The sequence below is a fragment of the Lutra lutra genome, chromosome X (genome assembly GCF_902655055.1).
Source record: "Lutra lutra chromosome X, mLutLut1.2, whole genome shotgun sequence".
Taxonomy (NCBI): Eukaryota; Metazoa; Chordata; class Mammalia; order Carnivora; family Mustelidae; genus Lutra; species Lutra lutra.
In genome coordinates this window covers 89,646,421-89,663,141 of record NC_062296.1, presented here as the reverse complement: position 1 = coordinate 89,663,141, position 16,721 = coordinate 89,646,421, and the positions used below count along the sequence as shown (strand labels likewise).

General features: G+C 44.4%; 1 protein-coding gene across 5 annotated transcripts in view; it reads left to right on the top strand.

The window, feature by feature from the left end:
* EGFL6 (EGF like domain multiple 6) overlaps positions 1-9,425 on the top strand; it is a 58,390-nt gene extending 48,965 nt beyond the window's left edge. For 2 of the 5 annotated variants that reach the window (XM_047716438.1, XM_047716435.1), the window contains 3 exons: positions 394-498; positions 2,490-2,752; positions 8,790-9,425. In XM_047716438.1, the coding sequence (XP_047572394.1) occupies positions 394-498; positions 2,490-2,752; positions 8,790-8,900 (479 nt within the window). In that variant the 3' untranslated portion in view covers positions 8,901-9,425. The other 3 variants (XM_047716436.1, XM_047716437.1, XM_047716439.1) reach the window with 3 other exon arrangements.
* The last annotated feature ends 7,296 nt before the right edge of the window (positions 9,426-16,721 follow it).

Below are 16,721 nucleotides of genomic sequence, written 5' to 3'. Positions count from 1 at the left end.
GTCAGTTCAAACCAGAAAGATCAGGATCTTGTTGAGCTCCAAGGGAGTCTTATCAAAGGAGTTCACCCTTAGGGTCCCCTGAGAGGATGGCCCTGGGAGACAGGGCGGACTGTTGATCACAAGAACTGTTGGGAAGTCATCTCAAGAACTTACATTTCCTTGTGACTCAGCAGGCTGCCCCTAGGGCTTGCACTAGCAAGAGGGGCGAAGGTCAGTTTTAGACTCCTGTAGGCTGTTTGGCCAAACAAAATGGCTACCAAGGCAGCAGCACCATGGAGTAGCTTAGCTCAGTGCTCCACAGCAACTGAAAACGTGGCGTGGCCTTCCCAAGCTCCAAATGTTAGACATGTTTCTAATATTCTTAATGATTATGAAATGTACCCTTTTTCTTAGCAGATTTAAATATCTCAGTTGACTGCAGCTTTGACCATGGGGTTTGTGACTGGAAACAGGATGTAGAGGATGACTTTGACTGGAATCCTGCTGACCGAGATAATGGTATTTAGATTTTACTCTTTTGTGCTCTGTGGTAGGACACAGGTAAAGAAGGCTCTCCAGTGATGTAGGGTTATTACTCTTATCTCTCGTTAGGTCAGGGTTGTTTGTCATGTTTGGAAACTTTTAGACCTTCCTGAAATCGCCCCTGAGGAGTGGCTAAGTTGGTTCAGCAGGAATACTCTGCCTTATCCCTCCTACCCCCACCCACCCACACCCAGGATGTTCCAGCAAAACTTCCATAGTAGTTCCTGCTGCTGAGAGAGAGAGATGCTGGAATTCATGTACATTTTTTTTTTAAAGATTTTTAAAGGAAAACTATTTTTTTAAAGTAATCTCTATGCCAATGTGGGGCTCAAACTCCTGACCCCAAGGTCCAGAGTCGCATACTCTACCAACTGGGCCAGCCAGGAGCCCCAAGTTCATGTGCATTTTAAGAGTATTGTGGGAAAGATAAAAAGAAATTGTTCCTTTTCCCCAGTTTGCCAGCTAATGGTGTGCTGTAGCTTCTATTTTTGCTTTTTGTGGGAAAAATCTGGAAAGGAAATATGACCTCTACCTGTACCTGAAGTTTTAGCAGAGTCACCCCTCAAAGTATCAATACCATAAGGAGCAACTGCTTACAGATTTCTTGCTGGCCACTTGGATTTTTCTCAACTTCAGCTCTGAGCTGTGGCATCCCAGACCTTTCCACTTGATTGAACGCTACTGATGGGCCCTGTCTTTTCCCTTGGGTAGAGCATTTAGCTCGCAGCTCCCATTTGGAGCATAAATGGAATACCTGTCTCCTGAGGCTAACGACGTGTTAGAGATAACAATGGGAAGTCCCCTGTTTACAAAGACAATTCACAAATGGCCCCAAAGTTCTCAGCCTTTGTGTCACTCAAAACGTACTTTCTTCCCTCCTGTGTCCCCTTCAGATCTCTAAGTGGGCTTGCCTTTCCCTACATAGTTAAATAGAAGAAACACAGGATGAATCAGCATTTTTAGAAGGATGAAATCTCAAGGACAGGTCAACATGGGCTTTAGCTGAGAGAGAAGGGGAAATCTGCCACCATGGGTCACCGAAGAGAGGGTGTCACTGGCAGAGTGGCTAGGTAAATGCACGATGCCTACATTTCAGATAAGCAGGAAATATTTTTCAGTATATCTCAGACATGCTCCTTAACTGAAATGCAGACTCTCCTGAGTGTGCTTATCTTTAGTTGCTGAATCTGGCAACTTGACCAGCTGGGAGAGAAGACTGGACAGTCCTGGCTTCCGCAGGAATTCCTTCTTTTCATTGAGACCCCATTCTGTGAGACCCCATTCTATGAGAATTTTTGCCCAGTTTCATCAAAGCCACAACCCGAGTATCAGAGATGAGCCATGACTGCTACCATGGGTTAAGAGATACTTAGGAGATGGATTGTAGAAATAGATGTGCTCCTGTCATCCTAAGTCAGAACTCAGACTGGTACGCTACAAGTGGTTGAGCTCCATGAAACCATTAGGACAAATTCATGTATGTTGTGGACTAAATGCCACACTACCTAATGAGCTGGCCGTCATACATATCATTGACTCTGGGGGAAAGTACATTCCCGCAACCAAGGTGGAAAGTTCTGGAACACAAGTTCTCCATCAGCTGCAAATTACCTGCAGTGCTAAAAGACTATTTCATTAGATTCCTACTGCGTATCTGCTACCACCACACTTTGTGAATGCAGACAAATTCCTCAGTTTCTCTGACCCTGTTTCCTTTTCTGTACCATAAAGGATTTCATCTTTGTGATCCCTAAGAGCCATTTTCGCATGTGAACTTTGTTCCTGTGTTTGAAATGAAAAGGATTTCAGCTTCCCTTCGAGGGCACTATCATTCATGTTCTTTTTTTTTTTTTTTAACGGTTTTTAAAATTTTTAATTCCAATTATCATTCCTTTTCTATGCTGTTTAGACACTACAGGCAGACCCTATACAATGGATCCATTAACTGGGTGCTTTTCCTCTCGCAGCTGTTGGCTACTATATGGCAGTTCCGGCCGTGGCGGGCCGGAGGGATATCGGCCGCTTGCAACTCCTCCTCCGAGACCTGCAGCCCCAAAGCATCTTCTGTTTGCTCTTCGATTACCGGCTGGCCGGAGAAAAAGTCGGGAAGCTTCGAGTGTTTGTGAAAAACAGTAACAATATCCTGGCCTGGGAGGAGAGTGGAAGTGAGGACGAGAGGTGGAAGACTGGGACAGTTCCGTTGTATCAAGGGATCGGCACTACCAAGAGTGTAAGCGGAAAGAAAGCCAGTGTTAAATGAGATACTAACGTTGTTTTTCCATGATTCAGCAAACAAAGCAAAACACTCAAGTACCCAGGCACTGGGGCCACAAAGATAAGACTTTTTCCCTACAGTTACAAGAGTTTGCATTCTGGAGCAAAATGAGCAAGACAGTGGGTAAGCCCTGCTGGCGTGTCAGGCGCATGCGCATCGCGTGCCCTAGAGACAAGGTCTGTCCGGGAGTCTGGCTCCTCCCCAGCAGCCTCTCACTCCAGACTGCAAAATCCTTAATACGTAAAAGAATGTCTTGCTCATTTATTCAGTGCCCAGCACTTACCCCAATGAATGGAAGCTAGAAGGTCATTTCTTTGCTAAGATTTTATTTATTGATCTGAGAGAACGCTGGAGTAGGAGATAGAGGGAGAGGGAGAAGCAGGCTCCCTGCTGAGCAGGAAACCTGATGTAGGACTCGATCCCAAAACCCTGAGTCTATGACCTGAGCCGAAGACAGGCACCCAACCGACTTAGCCACCCAGGCGCCCTAGAAAGTCATTTTTTTTTAAAGATTTTATTTATTCATTTGACAGAGAGAGATCACAAGTAGGCAGAGAGGCAGGCAGAGAGAGGGGGAAGCAGACTCCCCGCCGAGGAGAGAGCCTGATGTGGGGCTCGATCCCAGGACCCCGGGATCATGACCTGAGCCGAAGGCAGAGGCTTTAACCCACTGAGCCACCCAGGCGCCCCTAGAAGGTCATTTTTAAAATGTTTTTTAGATTAAACTGAGATTGTGGCTGTTGTCTGGGGTCCCAGGACCATTCAGGTTCTGTGGTTCCCTAGAAGGACTCACAGAATTCAGAGAACCTGCTGTATTCATGATTACAGTTTATTATAGTGAAATAAAGTCAGCAGAGGGAAAAGGTGCTTAAGGCAGAGTCCAGGAGAGAGTGGGCACAAGCTCGTGGTAATCCTCCTTTAGGAGAATTGTACGTACAGTCCTTGGTTCTCCCAGCAGTGATGTGTGACAACACTCTCAAAATGTGGCCCACCAGCAAAGCTCACCCAAGCCTTGGTGTTCTGGGTTTTTGTTGGGGGGGGGGAGTCAGTCTGCCCACGTGACAGCCTGCACAGCTGACCTTTGTTACTCAGTCTGCAGCCTCTCCGAAGGTCAGATTTTTTCTTTGTGACCCAGGGCCCCTGCTAGAAGTCATACTGTTAGCGTACATTATCTGGCACGGGCAAAAGCACTCTTTTTTTTTTTTTAAGATTTTATTTATTTATTTATTTGACAGATAGTGAGAGAGGGAACACAAGCAGAGGGAGTGGGAGAGGGAGAAGCAGGCTCCCGGCAGAGCAGGGAGCCAAATGCGGGGCTTGATCCCAAGATCCTGGGATCATGACCCAAGCCGAAGGCAGATGCTTAACAACTGAGCCACCCAGGCACCCCCAAAAACACTCTTAAGGGACAAGATATTCCAAGGACATAGAGGTTATCTCCCAGGAACCAGTCAAGAGCCAACCCTTTCTTTAGAATGTTCAGGGTTTAGACAGTTTAGACAACCCAGACCTCCCGGATCAATCCTTTACTGTCCAGTGGGTTTAAGAAAGGAAATGGGAACAGCATGCGAGAGGAAGTTGGTCAGTGAGTTGAAACAGGAAGAACATAGGGTAAAAATGACAAGTGTCTATCAGGTTGGACTATCAGGAGGTGGCTGGTGCCTCTTGCAGGGCTTGTCTGGAGGGGAGCAGGAGGCCACCCTACAGAGACATGAGGAAGGAAGGGAGTAGAGCTTGGGAGGCAGCCACTGTGGACCCTTGTGTAAGGCTCGGTTGAGGTGAGAAGGGAAGAGGTAGGGTGGAAGCTAGAAGGAGATACACGAACAGCTGAGTACCAACTAAGGGTTTGCAGAAGAAGAGCGATTAGTGGATCCATGAATCGGGATTCTATTGACACTTTGCTTGTGAAAGAAGAATGATTCATAAATATAAGGAAAATCCTGTTTTTTGATAATACACAGTAGTAGGAAACCTGGGGTCTAGGGTCAGACGTTATATTCAATATCTTTTTATCTATGTGTCACACTGAAGCAGAGCATCTTATTTAAAATACGTCCTGAGAGGCGCCTGGGTGGCTCCGTGGGTTGAGCCGCTGCCTTCGGCTCAGGTCATGATCTCAGGGTCCTGGGATCGAGCCCCGCATCGGGCTCTCTGCTCAGCAGGGAGCCTGCTTCCTCCTCTCTCTCTGCCTGCCTCTCTGCCTGCTTGTGATCTCTGTCTGTCAAATAAATAAATAAAATCTTTAAAAAAAATAAAATAAAATAAAATAAAATACGTCCTGAGATCTGACTATAGATAAAATACACGTTGGGCTATAGGTGAATTTTCTCACCATTCTTTCCCTCTTTCCCATGCTTGCTTAGTGCTGATGCACACATTGGTTCTAGTTTATGCAACATATTTGCATTGATACAAACCCAACCCACATATTTACGTAGTTGTGGCTATAGCGTGGTTTGGGGACTGTGACACTGGGCTGTGCTATGCATAGTTGACATCCTGTTGGAGAATTGAAATACGCCTCCACATAGCATTCATCATGACTTCCATGACCGAATTTTTATACTGAGAAATGCTTTCTAGAACACGGTAGCTTGGGGGCGAGTAGTAGCATGTGCCATCAAAACAGTGGTTTGTTGTTTTTTTTTTTTTAGTACACATTTTTGCAAATATGCTGCCAAAGAGCCCAGCGAGCAGGGACACTGTAACACAACACTGCTCTGTCAAGAGGGACGCTCGGGCCCAGCCAGGCCCTGACGCAGGCACCTATGCCCTGAACTCTTCCAGTATGAAGGGCACCCTTACTGGGGCGTACTGGAGGATGGGGATGCTGAATAAGGGGGGAGCGGGATGGGATTCATTCTCGGTTATTTGCTCACGCAGGCTTGAGGGAGGGTGCCCCTCCCTAGGGTGCCCTGCACTCCTGAAGGGCTAAAAGCAGCCCGGATATTAAGAGAGGACAGCACATTTTCACTTCATCCTGGGGGCCATGAATATTCTTTGTACCCATCCAGTGTGTAAAGTCACCCATCTCTTCAACTTCCATGCCTGGCCAGGACACAGAAATCTTTACTAAGGCTGGAGTCTTGTTGCTAAGAATCTAGCGTCAATAGATACCTCAGACAACTATTGGAAGAAACTGATTACCCATGATGAAATTGAATCAGTAATCAAGAATCTCTCAAGAAACACAAGTCCAGGATCAGACAGCTCGACAGGTGAATTCTACCAAACATTCAAAGAAGAGTTAATACCTCTTCTTCTCAAACTATTTCAAAAAAAAAAGAAGAGAAAGGAAAACATCCAAATTCATTCTATGAGGCCAACATTGCCCTGACACCAAAACCAGATGAAGATACCACAAAAAAAAGAAAACTTCAGCCCAATATCTCTGATGAACATAGATGCAAAAATCCTCAATAAAATATTAGCAAACCAAATCCAACAATACCTTTAAAAAATCATTTACTATGATCAAGTGTGATTCATGATGCAAGAGTGGTTCAGTATTCACAGATCAGTCAACAGGATCCACCATATCAAAAAGAGAAAGGATAAAAACCATAGGATAATTTCAACGGATGTATTTGACAAGGTACAAGATCCATTCATGATAAAAATGATCAACACAGTAGGTTTAGAGAGAAGACCTCAACATAATAAAGGCCATATATGGAAACCCACAGCTAACATCATCCTCAGTGGGGAAGAGCCTTTCCCCTAAAGTTGGGAACAAGACAAGGATGTCCACTCTCACCACTTCTATTCAACATAGTACTGGAAGTCCTAGCCACAGCAATCAGACAAGAAAAATAAAAGGCACCCAAATTGGTAAGGAGGAAGTTAAACTTTCAGTATTGGCAGATGACATGATACTACATGTAGAAAACCATAAAGATTCCACCAAAAATCTATTAAAACTGACAAATGAATTCAGTGAGTTCACAGGATACAAAATCAATGTGCAGAAATCTATTGTATTTCTCTACACTAATGAGGGAGCAGAAAGAGAAATTAAGAAAACTGACCCATTTATAATTGCATCAAAAATAATAAAATACCAGGGCGCCTGGGTGGCTCAGTGGGTTAAGCCTCTGCCTTCGGCTCAGGTCATGATCTCAGGGTCCTGGGATTGAGTCCCGCATCGGGCTCTCTGCTCAGCAGGGAGCCTGCTTCCCTCTCTCTCTCTGCCTGCCTCTCTGTCTACTTGTGATCTCTCTCTGTCAAATAAATAAAAATCTCAAAAAAAAAAAAATAATAATAATAATAAAATACCAGAAAGAAACGTAACCAAAGAGGTGAAAAACTACTCTGAAAACTATAAAATACTGATGAAATAAATGGAAAATGATATAAACAGATGGAACGATATTCCATTCTCATGGATTTGGAAAACAAATATTGTTAAAATATCCATACTACCCAAAACAATCTACAGATTTAATGCAATCCTTACCAAAATACCATCAACATTTTCCACAGAACTAGAACAAATAATATTTTTTAAGATTTTATTTATTTGACAGAGAGAGAGAGATCACAAGTAGGCAGAGAGGCAGGTTGTGGGGGGGGGGGGAAGCAGGCTCCCCGTGGAGCAGAAAGCCTGATGCAGGGCTCGATCCCAGGACCCTGAGATCATGACCTGAGCCAAAGGCAGGGGCTTAACCCACTGAACCACCCAGGCGCCCCAAGAACAAATAATCTTAAAATTTGTATGGAACCACAGAACACCCCAAATAGCCTAAGCAATCTTGAGAAAAAAGAACAAAGCTGGTGGTATTATAATCCCAGATTTCAAGATATACTACAAAGCTATAGGAATCAAAACAGTATGGAACTGTCCAGAAAATAGACAAATATATCAATGAAACAGAATAGAGAACCAGAAATAAACCCACACTTATATGGTCAGTTCATTTACTACAGAGGCAAAAATACACAATGGGGAAAAGACAGTCTCTTCAACAAATGGTGTTGGGAAAACTGGACAGCTACATGTAAAAGAATTAAACTAGACCCCTTCCTTATACCGCACACAAAAATAAACCCGAATTGGATTAAAGAAAGACCTAAATGTTAGACCTGAAAACATAAAAATCCTAGAAGAGAGAAAAGCAGTAATTTCTCTGACATCGGTCCCAGCAACAGTTTTCTAGATGTCTTCTAAGGCAAAGGAAACAAAATAAAAAACTGTTGGGGCTACATCAGAATAAAAAGCTTCTGCATAGCAAAAGAAACAATTAACAAAAAGTTAAAAGACAACCTACTGAGTGGGAGAAAATATTTGCAAATGACAACTGATACAGTGTTAGCATCCAAAATAAATAAAGAACTTATGCAACTTGGGGCACCTAGGTGGCTCAGTCGGTTAACCTTCTGCCTTTGGCTCAGGTTACAATCCCAGGGTCCTAGGATTAAGCCCCACATTGGGCTCCCTGCTCTACTACTTCCTCTCCCTTGGTTACTACTCCTACTTGTGCCCTCTCTCTGTGTGTCAAATAAAATCTTTAAAAAAGTACTTATGGGGTGCCTGGGTGGCTTAGTGGGTTAAGCCTCTGCCTTCAGCTCAAGTCATGATCTCAGGGTCCTGGGATCGAGCCCCACATCGGGCTCTATCCTCCTTCTGCCACACCTTTCTTAGCCTTTTGGAGCTGTGCAGATGCTTTTAGGAGTGGCAGTGACCCTGTTTTCTCTGAATATAGTCCTCTCAGTGCAGATACTGACATCTGGAAAATACATTATTATATATGCAATGTCAATGCCTGTCCCTTCGCCATAGGGGCTGATAAGTTCAGTTCCTTTTTTTTTTTTTTTTAAGTAATCTTTATGCATCATGGGGCTCAAACTCACCACCCAAGTTCAAGAGTCTCATGCTCCACTGAGTTGGCCAGGTGCCCTGAGTTCAGTTCTGTTTAATTGCTATTAAAGAGTTTGATTATATCATTGACTTGAATGGTTTGAAGTAATTTTTTTTTATCTTCTCCATTATTAGATCATTTTTGAAGCAGAACGTGGCAAGGGCAAACGCGGAGAAATTGCAGTGGACGGCGTTGTGCTGCTCTCAGGCTTGTGTCCAGATGACCTTTTATCTGCGACTGGCTGAATGTTACTCTGGTCTTCTGTGTCTTTATGTTTGGCTTCTTAATGTCCGTTCTCTGTTTTCTGATACAACATCATAGATCGCCCCACTGTAGAAATAACAAAATGAAAAATCATAACCTACCAACAGAAACATTATTGTAAGATGTCTTTCTTGTGGAAGATATGCCAATAGGTGCCTTTCAGTGTAGTAGCACTCATTCATTTCTGAATTTATAAAATGTGGAAGTGTGGAAAAAGCTCAGCTTTCCTCCCCTCTCTCCCCAGCACCCCATCCTCCAGTGTATCTGATTTGTCTCCATGAATTGATGGACCTCTATAAAACATTTTTAGAATTATAAAAAAAAAAAAAAAAAACAAATACGGGCACCTGGGTGACTTAGTCGTTAAGCCGTTAAGCCGAAGTGATCTTCAGCTCAGGTCATGATCCCGGGGTCCTGGGATCAAGCCCAGCATTGGGCTCCCTGCTCAGCAGGAAGCCTTCTCCCTCTCCCACTCCCCCTGCTTATGTTCCCTCTGTTGCTGACTCTCTCTGTCTCTGTCAAATAAATAAATAAAAACTTTAAAAAGTTTAAAATTTCAAAAAAAACTAAAAATAGGGACGCCTGGGTGGCTCAGTTGGTTAGGCAGCTGCCTTCGGCTCAGGTCATGATCCCAGCGTCCTGGGATCGAGTCCCACATCGGGCTCCTTGCTTGGTGGGGAGCCTGCTTCTCCCTCTGCCTCTGCCTGCCACTCTGTCTGCCTGTGCTCACTCTCACTTCTCTCTCTATGACAAATAAATAAATAAAATCTTAAAAAAAAAAAAAAACTAAAAATAAACAACAACAACAAAACCCCACAGGGAATTGTTTCTCTAACTTTTCTGGCACTTCTTGGAAACTGACATAGCAGATAGATTTTTATCTAAGCGGCTGAGCCTGATCTTTTATAGCCAAAGTTGTATATTTAAATTCTTTGTAATAATATTCAACTTATCACCTTGTGTCATGGTTTAAGTTTTTCTAAGTAAGAAAATGTGTTGTTAATGCTCTGTTTCATTATATGTAGAATTATTTGCTCTACTGGAAAATATGGGTTTTCTTCTTTTTCTTTGGAAACACTCTATATACTTAAAACTTCGTAAAATTACTTCCTTTTACGGGAGCATAGGACTGCTTTATTAGGCCTCATAAGTGCAATGCAAATTAGCTTAAGTTGTTGAGCTTAAGGCCTCAGAGAAATATCTAAAACTAAATCAGGCAAGTATAGGGTTCAGAAGAAAGACCAACGCCTTCTTTTCTCTGTTTCTCTCTTTCAAATTCAGCAACAGCTTTGTATGGTAATGAATCTTGAGTATATTCCCTGTGGATAAACATATATTATGTTTTAAGATTCTGGGTCATAAAGAGAAGGTTCCCCAAGTATTTTCCTGTTGTCCCTTGAAGCAACAAAGGCCTTGAGCTGTAGGTGGAAGGAAGGAGAGAAGGTAGTCCACTTACTAACCTTTCATATGTGTAACCGCACTCTTAAAGTTTTTTTTTAAACTGAAACTCTTAATAATCCTTTTAAAAAAAAATTTAGTAACCTTTTTTCTATCAATGTTCTCTTTAATACAACCAACACATACAATGTTTTATGATGGTAGGGCAAAAACATTGTTTTCCTTTAGTGTAAAGTAACTTTGGCATACAGTGCCTTGTCTTCAATGGCTGTAGTTGTATCTGTTAGGAAAACTGCCAGTTACAGAAACCCGAAAAATAGTGTTTCTAGTGAGACTAGATGAAGAGGTACCTAGTTAAGTCCAATCGGCCTGCAGAATTGTGAGAGAGAATAAAATGGTCATTTTAAGACACTAAGCTTTGGAGCGGTTTGTTATGCAGCAAGGACTAACTGATACAGGTGGTTTCTTTCTTTCTTTTTTTTTTTTTTAAGATTTTACTTATTTATTTGATAGACAGAGATTACAAGTAGTCAGAGAAGCAGGCAGAGAGAGAGGAGGAAGCAGGTTCCCTGCTGAGCAGAGAGCCTGATGCGGGGTTTGATCCCAGGACCCTGAGACCATGACCTGAGCCGAAGGCAGCAGCTTTAACACACTGAGCCACCCAGGCACCCCGATACAGGTGGTTTCTAAGACTGTGACAGAACTTGAAGAAGAACCCTCTGTTTCTTCAGTGACCAAGGAAATTTGGGAGCTCAGTTATGGCTTAGAATAAAGGAAGATAGGGGCGCCTGGGTGGCTCAGTGGGTTAAGCCGCTGCCTTCGGCTCAGGTCATGATCTCAGGGTCCTGGGATCGAGCCCCGCATCGGGCTCTCTGCTCAGCAGGGAGCCTGCTTCCTCCTCTCTCTCTACCTGCCTCTCTGCCTGCTTGTGATCTCTCTCTGTCAAATAAATAAATAAAATCTTAAAAAAAAAAAAGAATAAAGGAAGATAGAAGGGAGAACTTGCAATGAAGGACCAGTGCCCCAGTGATCCAGGTTAAAGAAAGAGATGTTGAACCAGAAATGAAATAGGGAAGCCTGGAAATCATGTTATACATGGGTAAAGAATTATTGCTCAAGGCTGAGTCAAGTTGAATAATAGTATTTCATGTTTCTCTAATATCTGTAGCAGAGATTTCTAGTTGCCTTGTTATGCAGCAAGGACTAACTGATACAGGTGGTATCAGTTAGTTATCAGTTAACTGATACATCAAGAGACGATTTTCCATGGTCTCTTAGATTTTTTCCTTACTAGTATAACCATATAAATGTGTGTGTGTTACTTGTTTTGTTTTGGTTTTTTGTGGGCAGGGAGTGGAATGTGCTGAATTAGAAGGCTGCATTTCCCAACCCCTCTTTCAGATGGAGAGCCTACTGAAGTCATTGGTGGGGCTTCCAGGAAGGATCATTAAAGAGGGTTGTCAGTTAGCAGCCTCTCTTCCCATTTCTCTTCCTCCTTCTTCCTTCCTGCAATGTAGTTGGTTGTGAAGGCAGGAGCTCTTTGAGCTACCTTGTGATCATGAGGTCAAAGACCATACCTTATGGAGGGGTGCATAGCTGGAAGAAACCTGGGTGCCTGATGACATTTTGGTATCTCTGTCCCTGTTCCAAATCATTCACTGTTCAACGTTTTGTTAAGTGAGATAAAAATAAACCCTCTCTTGGCCTATGTAGGATTTCAAACAAATCACAATCCAGACTCAAGTGACTACTCTTCCCTGACCCCGGGGGCTTCCCCTACCAATGATACCACAAGACCATAGTCTTGGGGGACTAACTCTTTGGGCCCTTAAATACCAACATATTGTTTTGAACTCTAGTCAATGGGCTATCATGTCATGGAGCCCTAGCCTGCACTAGCCCTGAGTCATACTTGGGTTCCTTTGGGGAACCTAAGGGCAGATAATTTAGCCAGGATCCATATCTGTTGTCCCTGGCCACCGCCCAACTTGAAACCCCCTTGTCATTCACCCCCTTCAACTGTCCTGCCCACACTGTTACGCACTGCTTCCTCTGGATACTAACTTCCACTGTTTCTGCCCTCCATCACACACACGACACTGGTAAAAAAAACAACCAAAAAACTCTCCTCCATCTTAATTCTGCCAATGACATCTCCCTCAGTTTAGCTGAGCTCTCTCCTGGGCAACCTCTGTCCTTGCGGCCTTAGCAAATGAAAGCTGCTTGTCCTTCCTCCCTGCGCACATGCCGGGTCCACTTGAAGGGGACACCCTTGTTGCTCCACTCTTGTTCACAATCTCCTATTTCTCTCTCCCTGTAAAGGCCACTGTTCCTTGAGGGTACAGTGAAACAGCTCCATAGTCCTCTTGGCCCTTCCTTTCCATTGTCATCAACCAGTGTGGTGACATCTATGCAAATGACCCATCTGACATCCTAGCTTCACTGTTCTTTGACCTCTGTTCCAGTTACCATCATCTTCCTGGTCCCTGCACCATGGCCACCACCTTGGACTTAATCATCAGCTCTGAACGTGAACTCCAACATCAAACTACCTAGTTTATCTGGCTTTCTCTTAACCTCATACTTCTCCTTTGGACTTTTTGAAGCCCCATTCCCTTGACATTTTCATTTTCTTCCCATCTCTTGGCTTCCTATCTTGACTCTATAATAAAACAACATAGAGTCTAAGGCCCCCATCCCTTCAAAGACACTCTTGCCATTGCCCCCCAAGACCCATGCCCTTGTGTTCTTCCACCAAGGCCACCATACAGAGCCCCAATCTTGATCACCCCACTGACTTCTTTCCCTCTCCCATCACCAGACTGCCAAGCAGCGTTACAGAAAATGATACATTGTGCAGATAGATTCTTCAACAAAACCATGATCTTCAACCTTTCACAGACCCCACGTGCTGCCCAAATTACCACTGAATGGTGCTTGCCTCTTCACTGGCACAGACTAGCAACATTCACCAGGATGTCCCACATCCTTTGGCCTCATGAGTTTACATGAACACATTGAAATAACAATGACACGAGTCCCCATTTTTGCCTCCCCTCTGGGGCTGAATGTCAGCGGCTGACTAAAGCACCAAGCTGACTTTCAGAGCACATCTGGGCCTTTGTCATAAGCAGGGAGGGGTACTGAATGACACTGGAGTTTTCTGCTCTCAGGTGTGGGAAAAGCCTCCTTGTGGCCAGGAAGATGTGTCCCTCCCTTACTGACCTCGGGAGACTTCAGGTCCCCTGTGGGAAGTGTACCATTTCCCTCGTCTCTAAGATGGCAGTTGGGACTTGGGCAACACCCAGAGCCCTTCTGCTTGGGCATTCGATATCTCTCGGCGACTCCACCAATCTTCAGCCAGACCTGAGGTAGCCTATAGGTTTTGTACTCTTCTCCTTGGAGGCACAGAATGCTCGAGGGATGACTATGGAATGGTTTCACCTGAGGTCGTTTTCAGATGTTAAGAACTGTTCTTGAAAGCTAACAAGTTGGCCTATTCTGGTTTCATACGGACCAGTACAAAACACAAGACTCCTGGATCAGAGAGCTGGGCTTTATTACTCACGGGATAGCAGGCAGCCTGAGCCTCATGTCCACACGGCTGCCCCAACCTCTCTGCCACAGGCCTCAGAGCAGGGGTGCAGTGCAGAGGTGGGCCCTGGGGGTCACGGTTTCCCCCACCCTGTGGCCACCTTCTACAGCATGAAGAATGCTGGAGCCAATGAAATTAGGTAAGAACTAATTCCTCTTTCTGTCCTAGTATTTTTTTTTTCAAAGCCTATATATTTATTTTGCTGACGATGTTGCTTGAAACACATTTGGAATTGCCTTTTTCAGGTAGAAAAATCATGCAAGAGACTTTGTATCAGTCATTTATGGCCTCAAACAGTATGACCGACCCAGAATTCCACTCCCAGTTATACCCTCAATAGAAATGTCCGGAAGCACGATTTATAATAGTCACAGTGGGACCACTCAAAAATCCATGATGTCCCTCGTGAGTAGAATAGAAAAATAAACCGTGGTATATCCATCCAATGAAATACTATCAGGCAGTGAGCATGAAGAAACCAACGTTGCCCACAACATCGCGGGTGAATTTTAAAATATGGCATTGATCAAAAGAAACTAGAAAGGACATACTGTGTGGCTCTGCTTACCTAAGTTTCAAGATGAGGCAGGATTAATCTGTGCTGGAGAAGTCAGGGTTGTGTTTACCCTCTAAGGGGGTGCTAGGAGGAAGCACGAGTGGGGACGTGGGGTTGTGGTCATTCTGTTTCTCGATGCTTTTTGGATGGACGTGTTCACTTTATGAGAATCATTGAGCAATATGCTTACAATTTGTGCACCAGCATTTCTACATATGGGCTATACCTCAATGAAAATTTAGAAAGTAAGAGTATTACTCCCCACCCCCCCAAAGCTGAGCTTCATCTATCTGACTGTGCCAATTAACTTGGGACACCTTGAGTGAATTCAGCTCTCAATAAATACCAGGCAAGTTGGAACTAAAGTTGCATAGACTCATGTATAACCCAGCCACCAATGACTCCGACACTGGGGATGTCCCCTGGCTTGCCCTCCAGGATACCAAAGGACTCTGGACATCAAGTGGGTTGCGGGAGGTCAACAGCATTGGAATTTTGATGGGGCTGAGGCCTGAGGAAATGTGCCTGCTGCTCAGAAAACCTGGAACCCTCAACTTGCCCACATCCATTAGTCTTCCTGGAGACCCACAGAAACTTCTACATCCCCCTTTCTTATCCCTGTCACTTTCCCTTTAAAAATCTTTTTCCTCATGGGATCAGGAGGGAGACAAACCATTAGAGACTCTTAATTTCATGAAACAAACAGGGTTGCTGGGGAGTGGGGAGGTAGGGAGAAGGGGGTGGGGTTATGGACATTGGGAGGGTATGTGCTATGGTGAGCGCTGTGAAGTGTGTAAGCGTGATGATTCACAGACCTGTACCCCTGGGGCAAATAATACATTATGTGTTAATTTAAAAAAAAAATCTTTTTCCTCATGGGTCCAAGCTGCAGTAACACAGCTCTCCTCCGGAAGGTGAGGCACTGGGTGCTCGCATTCAGTTTCTGGATCCTTCTCAGAGTTCCAACGGTGCCCTCTTGTGATGGCCTGTGTGCCCATGTGTGGCTGCCACCTGGCAAACAGCAGAGATGGCTGTCTGCAGCATCTCCTGCTCCTGCTTTCCTCCATTTCTCCCTTCCCCATGTCTTGTGAACTCATGCCTCTTTCTGGATACCTAGAACCTTCCAATTCAGTGACCCCTGAGATCTCGAAGAATCTAATCTTGTGGACCTTTCTTTCTTTCCCATGTCCCCCCGTCAACATTTACTTGTCCTCTGTCCCATTCTGCTGGTCTCCATCAAGTGAAGAGAGGCTACCCTTCTAAGATAACGTGGGTGTAGGGGATAAAGAGTTCCAAGTGTAATATTTCAGATATTTGTTCTTTTAGAATAGTAGCTTCCAATGCTTTACTACGAAGGAACAAGTAAGAAGGCAGTTTCAGCACCATCTATGATCAGGGATGCTCTTCGGATGGCTGTCAAATCACACAGCTACATTAAGATGCGGACCGTGGCAGCGCTTGCTGGTAGCAAGCACCAGAACCAGACCTCCGCTAACTTACAGCAAAGGGAGGTTATGGTAAGGAAACAGGAGCGTGCAGATGCATGGGAAGACCAGCAATCCAGCCTTGGAAATGGGCTCCAGGGCTGGAAGCCGAGCTGTGGAAAGAAGCCATTGCTGATCAGCATGCCAATGTTACTAGAATGATCTCTTACCATACTAGTCTCCACATTACTCTGCTCAAAATTCATATTCCAGGGAGGGGTATGCAGCGGCTAGGGGTATTACCTGGCTAGGGTAAATGGCAGGCCCAAATGGCTGTTCAGAAGGTAGGCTGAAAGCTGGGCGGCCCAAACCCACCAAAGTCCGCCACTTGGACCCCATTTCATAAAAGCTGGTCTCGAGTACATGTAATTGCTCCAGCCCGCCTACCAATTCAATTAAATTTACTTTTTGTCCCCCAAAGATGTTATTTATTTAAGAGAGAGAGAATGAGCAGTGAGGAGGGGCAGAGGGAGAGGAGAAACAGACTCCCCGCAGACCAGGAAGCCGGACAAGAGCTTTGATTCCAGGACCCAGAGATCAGGACCCCAGCCCAAAGCCTTTGCTTAACCGCTGAGGCTACCCAAGGGCCCCCAAGAGCCTATTCAATAAATTAGATTTATAGGTGTCTCACCTCTCGTTCTTGTGTTAGAAACAGTCTTAAAACAATAGCCTTTCGAAAATAAAGTCTCTAGTTTTACCATCGCTTTGATTTTATTGGACCCTTGCAGGGAAAGAATGCGTACAGGTGAGAAGTGCAGGACGTACGTGG